Source organism: Cyclopterus lumpus, chromosome 21, assembly GCF_009769545.1.
Source record: "Cyclopterus lumpus isolate fCycLum1 chromosome 21, fCycLum1.pri, whole genome shotgun sequence".
Lineage (NCBI taxonomy): Eukaryota > Metazoa > Chordata > Actinopteri > Perciformes > Cyclopteridae > Cyclopterus > Cyclopterus lumpus.
This window is the reverse complement of record NC_046986.1, coordinates 19,158,344-19,171,955: the sequence shown is the minus strand read 5'-3', so window position 1 is coordinate 19,171,955 and position 13,612 is coordinate 19,158,344. Positions and strand designations below refer to the sequence as shown.

Sequence of the window (13,612 nt, the reverse complement as noted above, 5' to 3'; positions counted from 1 at the left end):
CTGACCTAAGCAATTTATGACATTTAATAAAAGATTTTTTTTAAGGAGTTTTGGCCGGGACAAAACTGCTCCTCTGAGCAAAGGAGAGGAGGAGGACGGGGGACAGAATGAGAGAGCGAGCCGCTGTAAAGGGGCACGGGGAGAAGGGTGAGGGGAGGAGACAAAGAAGGGAGGAGGGAATTATAATACTGAATGCAGACACTGTTTAATTAGTGCGTCCTGCTGCTCTGCGATATTCATTTTGAGCAACAACAAAAAAAAGTGTAAAAACACACTCACGATGCATCGTCAGTCTAGTGAGCACAAATGAATGCACACGGAGGAGCGCCCCAGCGGCCACTTCGGGAGGCGCACCTTTCTCAATTCTCCGTGGCGGCGACTGAAAAACATTCGGTCCACGTGTTGACGCGACGGCGTCACGTTACGCGAGTCTCCGGTTGCATCCCGAGGGTTGCTCTGCTGCAACATATCCTCACACAGCGGTTCATATGGAAAAGGTTTTGTTTGTGCAATGGCCTCCCTCCTTACATGCATACACTTAGATGGGTCGAGTGAAATACTGGAATACTACGTGAGGGTTCGGCAGGTTTAGGGAAAGATCGTGGTTTGGTTTTTAAATAAATTGTCATATTTGACAAATTAATCAAATTAGACAGCAGTCTCCCTGGGTGGAAGACCCTTTTGTTTTGTTGCGTTCGACCCATCCACCTCAAACATCCCCGCCCTCCCTGTGTGGGCTTCGTTTGCGGCCTTTCTACTTCCTGGTTCACAAACGCCGTACGAGAGCAGCCTGTCTATTGGTGGATAGACAGTGAGCGACTCATTGTCATGCTCAAGAAGCCGCGTTGTGACGTGCGTGCTACCCGGCTGGAAGTAGCCGCCAGAAGACGGCGATGCACTGTGGTCATAAAGGGTTGGACGTGGTCCAATACTCGGGTCAGCTGTGGCATTTAAATGAATGTGCTCCACTGGTACTGAGGGCCCAAAGTGTGCCAAGGAAACATCCCCCGCATCATTACACCACCAGCAGCAGCCTGTCAATTTTCGGCAGGATGGATATTTTCTCTTTTTCGGACCATTAGAGATGTCGGTTGTGCGTGAAAATCCCAGTAGCTGAGCAGCTCAACCGTGCCGCGTTCAAAGCCATTCAAATCCCCTTTCCTGCCCGATTGCGATGCTTTGTTTTACCGTCGACCTTGTCCACGAGCCTGGATGCACCGAGCCGTGCGATTCGGCTGATCACGCATTGGCGTTGGAGAGCATTCGAGCAGGTGTACCTCATGAAAGCGGCCGGTTGAATCCGTGTCCCATCTTCTTTTTATTTGGGCAGACTGAGCTGTAGTTTTATGAACGCTGCTGGGTATTTCATGTGGTTTTACGCACATTGTAAAGACTCGCCGTTCACTTAGAGGACAAACGGGCGCGAGTGGAAAAGGTCATCTCTCCGCTCTGCCAGCTGTGGACGACATCGTGCCGCATGTTGGAAAAGGTGTTCGAAAGGGATTCTGTGCAAGATGCCATGTTGTTCCTGCGGACACAAATCCGAAAAAGGATTTGATCTATATTCCATCTCTGTGTTTGTTTATTTACGGTTACGAAACGAACAACAAGAACTCGCACGCCAGTAAAGGACAATTGTCTTTTTAGTCTTTGGTCTTTTTAGTAAAGAAGATATGATCCATCATAAAGAATGAAGTCATTAAAAAAAAAGGACAAACATATCAAAGATTTTCATATCATATTGGGATTTTCTTAAACTACCACTAATTATGAAAGCACAATAACCATTTCCTTCCAAAATTGTGTGCGTGTGCGTGTGTGTCTGACTTAATTGTGTGAAATCAAAAGTAGGCCATTATTTGAACAAGAGTACATTCTGGCTGTTTTGAGGGACTATTTTTAGCTGTGGACTAATACACATGCGATGTGAGTACACGGCACCTAAAATACCCAGCAGTGTTCATTGTAGTGAAGCGGCCTGTCTCCCGGAGCAATGGTGCAGCTCACTGATGTGCAGCTCTATGGCTCAGAGGAATAAGGATTGTAGCCAAGTAATGTGGGCTTTGGTCTTTTCATTGGGTTTTGTTGACAATAAGAGAAATGTGTCCAACCTCGCCCTTTTAAGAAATTATTCCAGGACAAGCGTACTATGTGTGGCATAGCTAACCTCTTTATGTATCTCCTCGCTCATCTTCTTCTTCTCTCCCGCACAGGAAGTGCCCGCGGACCAACAGGATCACCCGGCAGAAGCAGAACAATGTCCACTTCAGTACAGAGAACACCATGCGCGCCTCCACACGGCTCATCTGAGCCCGGACACACCGGACAGAGTCCACCCTCCACTTTACGGAGCGCTGTGGCGTTAGGTGTGTGTGTGTGTGTGTGTGTGTGTGTGTGTGTGTGTGTGTGTGTGTGTGTCCCCCCCCCCCCCCCCCCCCCTTGTAAGCCAACCCCTTAAAAATTAGGATCTGCTTCCCCCCCTCACTCCTCGCCCTTTCTCCCAGTATGAACTTCATGGATGCCCAGGGAGGAAGGCGGTGAAGTCCCCGCCGCCGCCAAACGGGTGTGTCTTCCTGCACCGTGTCACTACCCCCCCCCCCCCCAGGGTTTTAGGGTTTTTCTTTTTTTTCTTTTACACTGAACGATGAGGTGTTGAGGGGGGGGGGGGGGCAATGAGGATACTGAATCTGTGTGTGTGTGGGGGGGGGGATGTGTATTAGATGTGTGAGCTTTTGTAGAGGCGGGCTAGCCGGTGTCTGTCGTTTCTAGATGAGGGGTCAAAGCAAAGCGGGGTAGCACAAAGCAGGGTGACGGGCTTCAAATAAGGTGCGTGGTGTTCGGTCCGGGAGGGGGTGGCATGGGGGGTGGGAGGATGGGGTGGCTACACGTGATGCCTTTGCACCTTGTGTTATAGGAGACCTTTGACAGAGGGCACAATGTTATTAGAGAGAGCTCTCTGTTCGGTTGTGACGATGACGTCGGCTTCTGTATCTTGGGTTCTATTTCCAATAGTTATTACTGCATTGTCTTGATGGGGTCATTTTTCTGTAAATGTAAATAAATAATTTATATCACGAAATGTAACATGCTGTGTTGCTCTTTGTTTGTGGCGTGGCACACTTATTTTACAACAATCACAAATGACATTATTTTACAATGGCATTATATATAGGGGATAGTTAGTATCTATTATTGTCACAATCATGTTTTAAGTATATATTTGACATTCTCTTCATTAAAATTTTTTTATGATTTTATTTGATGATGAAATATGCAAATGAGGCGATATTTATTGCTAATTTTTGGGGAATTAATGATAAGTAAAAAGCGTAGAAAAATAAACACTTAACTGCATATTTTTATTCCACTATCTGAAAGAAGATGCTATTTCTATTTTATAGACACTTCATCCTTTTACTCCACTACACATTGTGCCTTTTATTCCACTCTGTTAATTTGACAGCTTTGTATTATGGGTTATGGGTTACTTAAAGAATGTTTCTCGGTGTTATTGTCGTTTTAACCGACCTTCTACTTTTCCAAAGACTTTGAAGTGCATACAAAGGGAAAGGGAAATGTCAATGAGTGTCAGTTGTAATGAGCTACAGGTGTCCGCCGCCGCTAGATGGTGCTGTGCAGCACCAGCGGCCTCGACAACCGGCTGCAGACGTAAATGTGAGCGCAAAGACGATCGTCCCAGTTCACCAACTAACCACCGTGTGTCAGCAACAACAGCGGCTGTGACGAAAATAGTTTGTTTAAGCTTTTTGAGCCTCACACGTCGGCGAAGTTGTCGTGGCCGAGTGGTTAAGGCGATGGACTAGAAATCCATTGGGGTCTCCCCGCGCAGGTTCGAATCCTGCCGACAACGATCTGTTTTTCCATCCTTGCAACATCAAGACATGAAGATGTTCAGAATGAACAGCCTCGGGGTAGTAGTGGAGAAATGTAGGTACATCTTTTCACGACAGCCTGCTGTAGTTTAGCACTTCTTTTAACTACCTGTCCTTAGCATGAGTGTTTCTGTCGCTTTGTACTTAAATATTGTACCTTCTACATTTTATTTAACAGCTTCTGGTTTTGCAATAAAAAGGTCTGTAATGTAAAACATTAAACTTGACATTCTATTTCAGAAAAATCCATGTTTTTACATTACAATGATGTTAATATATCATTGCACCTCTAACATTGAGTCAACGGTGGAACATTCCTTATGTCCTTCAGCATAATGAGTATTTTTACCTTTTATTAACCTTTTATTCATTTGTTCAATGCTTAATCACATATTAATAAAGCCACCTGAGAATGAGCTGACTTATTATAATTTTGCCTTGAGGGCACAAATACCAGGCACCATTCCTTAAGATTTTGTGCTTTCTTTTTTTTTAAACATCAAAGTGGAATTACTGTTAAAAACACCAGAGGACTGTTCTATGAAGGGGAACGGTCATAGTTCATATATGAGGCTCTTAGGTGGAAGTGTGCTCAGGGTCAGCTATGGGTCATTCTGGCAGACTTTAAAATGTTCCCAGCGTTTTTTTTTAGTTTTTTTTTAATGGCCCCCGTGGGCATCCAGTGCAGACGTGTTTGTTTGTCTGAAGGCAGGCCGTCTGTTATTTACCTCAAACACCTCATCACGTCAACCCGGCTTTGCAAGGTTTAACACAGTTTAACATCCTGCAACGACGCATTCACACGATGCATGAATACGAGCGTTTCATATGCGGCCTCCGCCTTTCATATGTGGGATGAATCTGAAATAAGCAGCACTGAGAGCAGCTATGTTCTGCTTCCTGCCCTATTCTTACCGGCAGCAAAGCCTTGTTCTTGTCCTCCTTAAAACCCTCTTTGGAAGCTGAAATCCCCGGTGGAGAATGTCCCACAGTCTTTAAGCTTCATCTTCCCTTTCCGTCCAACAAACTTCAAAAATAAGAATTCGGACTTGCGTATTATTTAAGGTCCTGGAAGGTGTCATACAGCTCACAAAACCACTCCTTAAAAATAATTTTAAATAACAATATTTGTACAGGTTAACTAGTCTGCCTCTGGGCACGGGACAACATCTGAACGTCACGGCTTTTGTGCTAATATACTAATGCTCTGAATCCTGTTTACGAACATTTTAAGAAGTGGCTCTATTTGGGAAGTGAGAGACAGACGAAAGAAACCCAAAACAATATTATATCAAGAGTGTGAACTACTATGAGAGCAGGAGTCGAGAGCACAAATAAGTAATTTGAGAGCATGGACTGCTTTGTTGTTGTTGTTGTTTTCTCCATGGCACCCCTTGGGCCCTATTCCTCGTACCTGGCTAGCGTAGTTAGCTGGAGAATTGTCAGGATAAGATTACATAAGTCAGGCTTTTCGGTTCCAGGAAGCAAGTTTGGCAAAATCACCATAGCAACACATCCAGCTTGCACCTCCCTTCCTCAGAGATCCCATTTATGAAGGAGCGATATTAGTTAGATTAGCGTTTCATAGGGAGAGAGTTCTGATCACATGATGATGACTTCCTATACGAGCGCTATCCATCCTGCCCACAATTAATCATTTATTAAAGACCTTCTCGAGTCATCAGATCGCCCTCTGTCCCAAACGAGGCAGATGTTGTCAATCGAAAAGGCTTTCATAGCATTAATGTGCAGGTGTCATTAATGTGACATAATTTCCTCAAATTACATTGCTATAAAAACAATCATATGTCTTTGGCAATAGGGGTCATTGACCTTAATTGCCTGCTGTCGGCTAATCACGTACTGTACAATACTCATGTAGTGTACAATACTCATGTACAATACTCATGTAGTGTACAATACCCATGTACTGTACAATACTCTTGTACTGTACAATACTCATGTAGTGTACAATACCCATGTACTGTACAATACTCTTGTACTGTACAATACTCATGTAGTGTACAATACCCATATACTGTACAATACTCATGTACTGTACAATACTCATGTAGTGTACAATACTCATGTACTGTACAATACCCATGTACTGTACAATACTCATGTACTGTACAATACTCATGTAGTGTACAATACTCATGTACTGTACAATACCCATGTACTGTACAATACCCATATACTGTACAATACCCATATACTGTACAATACTCATGTACTGTACAATACTCATGTAGTGTACAATACCCATATACTGCACAATACTCATGTACTGTACAATACTCATGTAGTGTACAATACCCATGTACTGTACAATACTTATGTAGTGTACAATACCCATATACTGTACAATACTCATGAAGTGTACAATACTCATGTAGTTTACAATACCCATCTACTGTATAATACTCATGTAGTGTACAATACCCATGTACTGTACAATACTCATGTAGTGTACAATACCCATATACTGTACAATACTCATGTAGTGTACAATACTCATGTAGTGTACAATACCCATATACTGTACAATACTCATGTAGTGTACAATACTCATGTAGTTTACAATACCCATCTACTGTACAATACTCATGTAGTGTACAATACCCATGTACTGTACAATACTCATGTACTGTACAATACCCATGTACTGTACAATACTCATGTACTGTACAATACCCATGTACTGTACAATACTCATGTAGTGTACAATACCCACGTACTGTACAATACTCATGTAGTGTACAATACTCATGTACAATACTCATGTACTGTACAATACCCATGTACTGTACAATACCCATATACTGTACAATACTCATGTACTGTACAATACTCATGTAGTGTACAATACCCATATACTGTACAATACCCATGTACTGTACAATACTCATGTAGTGTACAATACTCATGTACTGTACAATACCCATGTACTGTACAATACTCATGTAGTGTACAATAGCCATATACTGTACAATACTCATGTAGTGTACAATACTCATGTAGTTTACAATACCCATCTACTGTACAATACTCATGTAGTGTACAATACCCATGTACTGTACAATACTCATGTAGTGTACAATACCCATATACTGTACAATACTCATGTAGTGTACAATACTCATGTACTGTACAATACCCATGTACTGTACAATACTCATGTAGTGTACAATACCCACGTACTGTACAATACTCATGTAGTGTACAATACTCATGTACAATACTCATGTACTGTACAATACCCATGTACTGTACAATACCCATATACTGTACAATACTCATGTACTGTACAATACTCATGTAGTGTACAATACCCATATACTGTACAATACTCATGTACTGTACAATACTCATGTAGTGTACAATACTCATGTACTGTACAATACCCATGTACTGTACAATACTCATGTAGTGTACAATACCCATATACTGTACAATACTCATGTAGTGTACAATACTCATGTACTGTATAATACTCATGTACTGTATAATACCCATGTACTGAATAATACTCATGTACTGTATAATACTCATGTACTGTATAATACCCATGTACTGTACAATACTCATGTAGTGTACAATACCCATGTACTGTACAATACTCATGTAGTGTACAATACTCATGTACTGTACAATACCCATGTACTGTACAATACTCATGTAGTGTACAATACCCATATACTGTACAATACTCATGTAGTGTACAATACTCATGTAGTTTACAATACCCATCTACTGTACAATACTCATGTAGTGTACAATACCCATGTACTGTATAATACTCATGTACTGTATAATACCCATGTACTGAATAATACTCATGTACTGTATAATACTCATGTACTGTATAATACCCATGTACTGTATAATACTCATGTACTGTATAATACCCATGTACTGAATAATACTCATGTACTGTATAATACTCATGTAGTGTACAATACCCATGTACTGTATAATACTCATGTACGGTATAATACCCATGTACTGTATAATACTCATGTACTGTATAATACCCATGTACTGTATAATACTCATGTACTGTATAATACCCATGTAGTGGGGCGACTGTGGGTCAGTGGTTAGCATGCCCGTCTTTCAATCAGGGGGTTTGTGGTTTAATCCCCACCCTAGTTGATGTGTCCTTGAGCAAGACACTTAACCCTGCATTGTTCGAATGTAACATGATTGTAAGTCGCTTTGGATAAAAACGTCAGCTAAATGACATGACATGTACAATACTTGTGTTGTGTAGTGTACATACATACACATATACACTTAAAATGAACCGATACATTTTCCCAACACTGATGCTGTGTTGCGAGTAGATTTCATGAAAATCAATGAACAGACAAATGGATGCGAATAAAGCGGATTTTCATCCACTTATCCAGACGTAGTCGGTGAAAGTCACCGAGCTGTGTGAGCCTACGGCTGATGTTATGTATAAATATATTTATATGATATTAATGTTATGAACCTAAACACAAGAGCGTTTGATGTTCCGACGTTTGTGGGAAGTATAAAGCAAAAATAGTGGTTATTTCTTCCACGGTGGATGACGGAAGTTATAACTGTTTCCACGGAGATAAGCCTTTGAGAAACCGAGAAAGCCTGATTTCAATCATCAGGTTAATTTAAGCTGGCTAATAGGACATTTGATCGACTTAGTTGAACCACGTACGAGGAACAGGGCTCCAGAGCCTTTGGGTCAACCCCTGTTTGTACGCACATCTGTGTGTCTGCGCAGCACCCCAGTAGACCCAGTCAGTGTAATCCTTTACGTTTCCTGTCTTCTCCTGCTGGTTTATGCTCAATCCGGTGGGCCTGAGGCCAGGGAGGAGTACGAAGGAACTCTCTGTGAAGGCCCGAGCGTATCTGCTCTCATCTGAGGTCGAGGAATGTGGCGAATGCTATCATTAGTGGACAGCAATGTCATACCGACAGATTTCACTTTGACTTACTTAAAGTACACACAACATGTGGGAAATACACAGGTATATTACCTCAGAAAATCAGCGAGGCCACAAGCAACCCAAGCATAGGAAGCCCCACCTTGTTTACAGGAAATAGAAGAAGGCTTTCCTCACATGTGGACAGCATGTGATGTCATTTCTATTTATGACATCTGTGGGTGTACGGTTTGATGCTATTACCTGAATTTGAACAGGTTTGAACAGAATGAATGCAAACACAAAAATATAGAAGCACTTCATCAGTTTCTTTTTTCTTAAAGCAACAGTGTGTAGGATTTAGGGTCATTCATGGCAGTGTATAAATGAGCTGAAACCTAAAATCATTGTGTTTTCTTTAGCTTTAAATAAGCTGTTTGTATCTAGAAACATGGCCCTCTTCCCAGAGTTCGCCATGTTTCTACAGTAGCCCAGAACGGACCAACTAAACACCGGCGTTTTCATGTTAACTTAAAGGCCATCGTAGTTTGTGGTTCATCGAATAATCCATTCATCTGTTGTGTGACACATTGCCGATGATAAAATACATTATTTGAGAGCGTTGTAAAAGTTCTTGGAAGGAGTTATATGTATTATATCTAAATATCTGAATAAACCTTTAGCTTATAGGAGAGCCAAAGCAGTTACCTTCTTATTTGACTGCGGTGAGGTCGTAGCGGCCCCACCAACCCTAAAATTTATGGTCGAGGGTATAGGCACACAGGTGCCTTTTACAGGATCGTATGTGTTGTGAATGTTTACCCTGCGTCTCGACTGAATGCACAAGTGAAATAAAGTGGAGTAAAAGTGTGGCCGTGCATCGATGTGATCGATCTCAGATGGCCCTGGGTTCATTTGTGGTGGACAAAGTGGTGGAATACACCGACACTCGTCAACCATTGCACACATAAATAATTCCCCCATTCGCAGAAGCCCAGCCCCACACCTAACATATAGGCACTCAGCTTTGGAATCTGACACTTATCTTAGAAATGCACAATTCCAGAGCTGGCTCCGTACCATTTCAGATGGCAAGTTTGAACGCGCAGTCTTGGCTCTCCGAGGCATTCAAATGTGAATAATGTACATACCACTGAATAATAAAAGCCCCTCTCCTTGATAAAATCATCTGGGGAAATTACTGCCGGCGTGGGGGGAAGTCCAGGTGATGAATGAAAGTTGTTTTTGGGAGACAGGTGGCCGTCTCGCAGAAATCCACGCTGTGGGGATCCATCGGTCCAGGAGAGCTTTCGCATCGATTTTACAATCAACAAACTGCACCTCCACTCCTTTGGCAGATAAGGATTGGCCCATTGGTTTGAAGATTGATGGTGTTAGACACATGAAAACATGTACACTTAAACAAACAAACAAGCACACACACACATTGCCCCATGTTCTGTGTGTATAAAGCTCAGCACCTCGAAAAGTGGTCCCTTAGCTTCGGAATTGATAGTGACACAGGACTCACACACCACAGGAAACACACAGGCGCGACAAACACCACGATAGCGGCGTACGAGGCCACCTTTACGCGAGCGCGTGTTCGACACACGCTGGTCTGTGAAAAAGGGTCATTCAAAGATACATCGCCATCTGTTTTGTTCCCAGCATGCCTTTTTTTCCCCTCTGTGGGGGCCTTTGATTTAGCGACAAAAGGGTACCGTCGCTGACTTCCCATCCCACTGTGCAGCCAGACGTCCCGTCTGAGGCTGATTAGAGAAAATCAAACACTGCCGGGCCATCCATCGTATCATCATAAGCGGGACCACCTGTGCGGAGCTGTTGTGGCTAATCACAAGCATCAGGGGTCACATATGAACACTGATCGGGGGAACCCGTTTGTTGAACCTGGAGTAGATAAAAATGACTATGAAGCAGGTGGAACTTTCCCTTAAAATCAAAGTTATAACAATAGTCTGTCTTGTACAAATGGCATGTGATCCATTTCTCACAGTAATACTGCACATCCAACATATTTCATTGTCTTGGCCTCCGACTGTAACCAGAGGTATAGAAACTATATTTTTGATGGAGGTATTTTTCTTTCTGGAGGACAGTTATACAACACTTTTATCTTGTCCTGATGATTTTAAACCAATAAAAAGCAGAAAGAAATCATCATTGCCTGACGAAAGCCCTCGTGTTCTAAAATTGCTCATCCGCCTCTTTGGCTCTCCACACCGACTGTGTACCTGCAACCCAAGCCATCAGTGTGGGGAAACCATCATTAAAGTCTCCCTAAACGTTTGCATTCTTGGATCCACGTCGAGCAGGCGCTTTGACAAACACGTGTGGACCGGAGCGACCCAGAGGAGGACCGAGGGGGAGGGAAACAAGGCCGAGGAGACTGCCCGGTGCAGGTGATTTAGAGTGCGTGTTTGAGTGCGCGAGAAGTTGTTCCCACCCAGAATAAATTGTCAACCACCTCCTCCTTCTTGTGTGTAAAAGGCAGTGTGGGTATGCGTCAAGTCATAACTCCAACACTGGTTAGAAGACCAACCACCCTGGTAGTTTGCCAACAGCCAACGGTTGCAGCAATGCCACGCCTCCTTGCTGGAGGAGTGACAATGCCTCCTCTTCCTTCAAGCAACTCCGTGAAGGTTTCCCAGGATTCGAAGCTCATTCATTCGACGACGCGACTTGCAGCGGCATGTTGGCTGTCGAAATGAAATGACGGAATATGCTGATGGCTGTTCCTGCTGCTTCACACATTACTTCTTTATGGGGGATTTTTTTTTTTTTAGAGTTGAAGATCTGATTAAGTTGGCATGTTCTTTGACAAAATAAGAACATCTCAAAACTTGAGTTAGCTTCTAGCAGATTATAAAGAATGAATTATGAAATATATATACAATATATATATATATATATATATATATATATATATATATATATATATAGATATATTATTGTCTATTACTCGGTTTTACAAGGGTCTGATTCTGACACTTCATTAGACTCAGATGAAGTGTCAGAATTAGATCATGCACTTACATTTCCAAATTAATTTCTGCTGACCTGTGAAGCTGTCCCTTCACCCTGCTCCTATTTAACCCTTTCTCTGACAGCTTGTGCGTGTGACATCATTGTTTGGACATGCGTTCTATTAAATGTAACTGTCGGAGGGTTTACTGTAACAACAAAAGAAGGAACCTAGAATAAATAGAGAGTGTAAAACAGGCAAAGGGAAAGACAAGATTCCTTGACTGCAGCACTGGGAACGTGTCAATCATGCCAGGCCGTCGGGAACTGCGGGAGGAATTCAGGGAAAGCAGAAGATACGGGAGAGGAGGGTGAAAAGGGAGTGATGGAGAAAAAGGGGGGAGCAGAGGAAAGGAGAGGAATGGAAAGCAAGGGAGGTGGGGGGACAGCTGGAAGAATGGCCGGATGGGAGCGTCAATCCGTCCGCTCTAACCGAGGGGTGACAGTGGGAAACAGTCAAGAGTTCCAGCGCTCGGAATGGGAGGTCACGCTTTTATGTTGACAGAAGTGTGTGTGAGGAGCAGCGGGTAGAGAGACGGGGTGGAAAACACTGTGGCTCCGAGTGAGAGGAAGGACATTTTGCCCCACCCCACACACACACACACACACACACACACCTCTGATCTGGCAGCTTTGAAGCTTGTCGAGTGGGTAACCTCATGAAGTTAGGTGTTAGCCTTGGATGTTGACACGGGGAATCCGGCAAGAGCCTTTCTGAAAGCACGTGTACCTGCTGAAAAAATTGAGCTGATTATTTGCCTTTTTTGCAAGATGAGAAGATCGATGCCACTTCCATATCTCAACGTGGTGTCGTGGTATCGATCTGGCAATAAAGGCATTTCCCCAAAATGTGCAGAGATGTGTGTGTAGGCCCCATTTTGACATGTGGTGTAACAAGGGGTGTAATTAATAACATTCATTAAGGCCCTGTTCCATTCAGGTGGGGCGGGCCTCACCTGAAAGGCCAAGACACACCAAACAGAATGGGACCATGTCCCCCGTTATGACGAGTCAAAATGGCTGCTGCATGTGAAAGGAGCCCTGTTGCTGCAAACATGGTTACAATCACTCCAGCGAGCGGTGAAATAACAACTCAGTTTGAAAATAGATGCTTTTGTTCATGCGGTCCGGCTCTGAGAAGAACTGTGGACTCTGTCAACATATTTCAATGCTGTTCTTAGGTGTGTGTGTGTGTGTGTGTGTGTGTGTGTGTGTGTGTGTGTGTGTGTGTGTGTGTGTGTGTGTGTGTGTGTGTGCGTGTGTGTGTGCGTGTGTATACAAGCGGTTGCAGAAAACCTAATCTCAGTTTAAGGGCGGGAATGCTTTGTATTGATGTTAGATGAGCTGCTGGCTGACCAAGCCTTTTGCCATATCAGGCCTCAGAATCCAATAAAAGTCAGGTGTGGTCTACAGGGATCAAACACATTCTTTCCTTAACCTGGTCTTGAAACATGTGGGATGTAAAGTTACTGTGAGTGAAATATTGACAGTGACAGAGTGACAGAGAGACGGCCTGAGAGGGGAGCGAGATGACCTCATTGTTGAAACAGGGATTTCCACATTTCCATTTCGGTGTGTCCCCTGCTCATGACACGGAGCTCGAAAAACAAGAGGGGGGAGGAAAAGGGCACTCATAGGGCACACACACACACACACACACACACACACACACACGCACACACACACACACACACACACACACACACACACACACACACACACACACACACGCACACACACGCACACACACACACACACACA

General features: G+C 43.2%; 1 protein-coding gene and 1 non-coding gene across 2 annotated transcripts in view; both read left to right on the top strand.

The window, feature by feature from the left end:
* tmeff2a (transmembrane protein with EGF-like and two follistatin-like domains 2a) overlaps positions 1 to 2,319 on the top strand; it is an 89,392-nt gene extending 87,073 nt beyond the window's left edge. The window contains exon 10 of the mRNA XM_034562123.1: positions 2,214 to 2,319. Coding sequence (XP_034418014.1) covers positions 2,214 to 2,310 — 97 coding nt within the window. The 3' untranslated portion in view covers positions 2,311 to 2,319. The remainder of the gene's footprint in view (positions 1 to 2,213) is intronic.
* A 1,470-nt stretch (positions 2,320 to 3,789) lies between these two features.
* On the top strand, positions 3,790 to 3,871 carry trnas-aga. The gene has a single exon. It is a non-coding gene; the product is annotated as a tRNA-Ser (tRNA).
* The last annotated feature ends 9,741 nt before the right edge of the window (positions 3,872 to 13,612 follow it).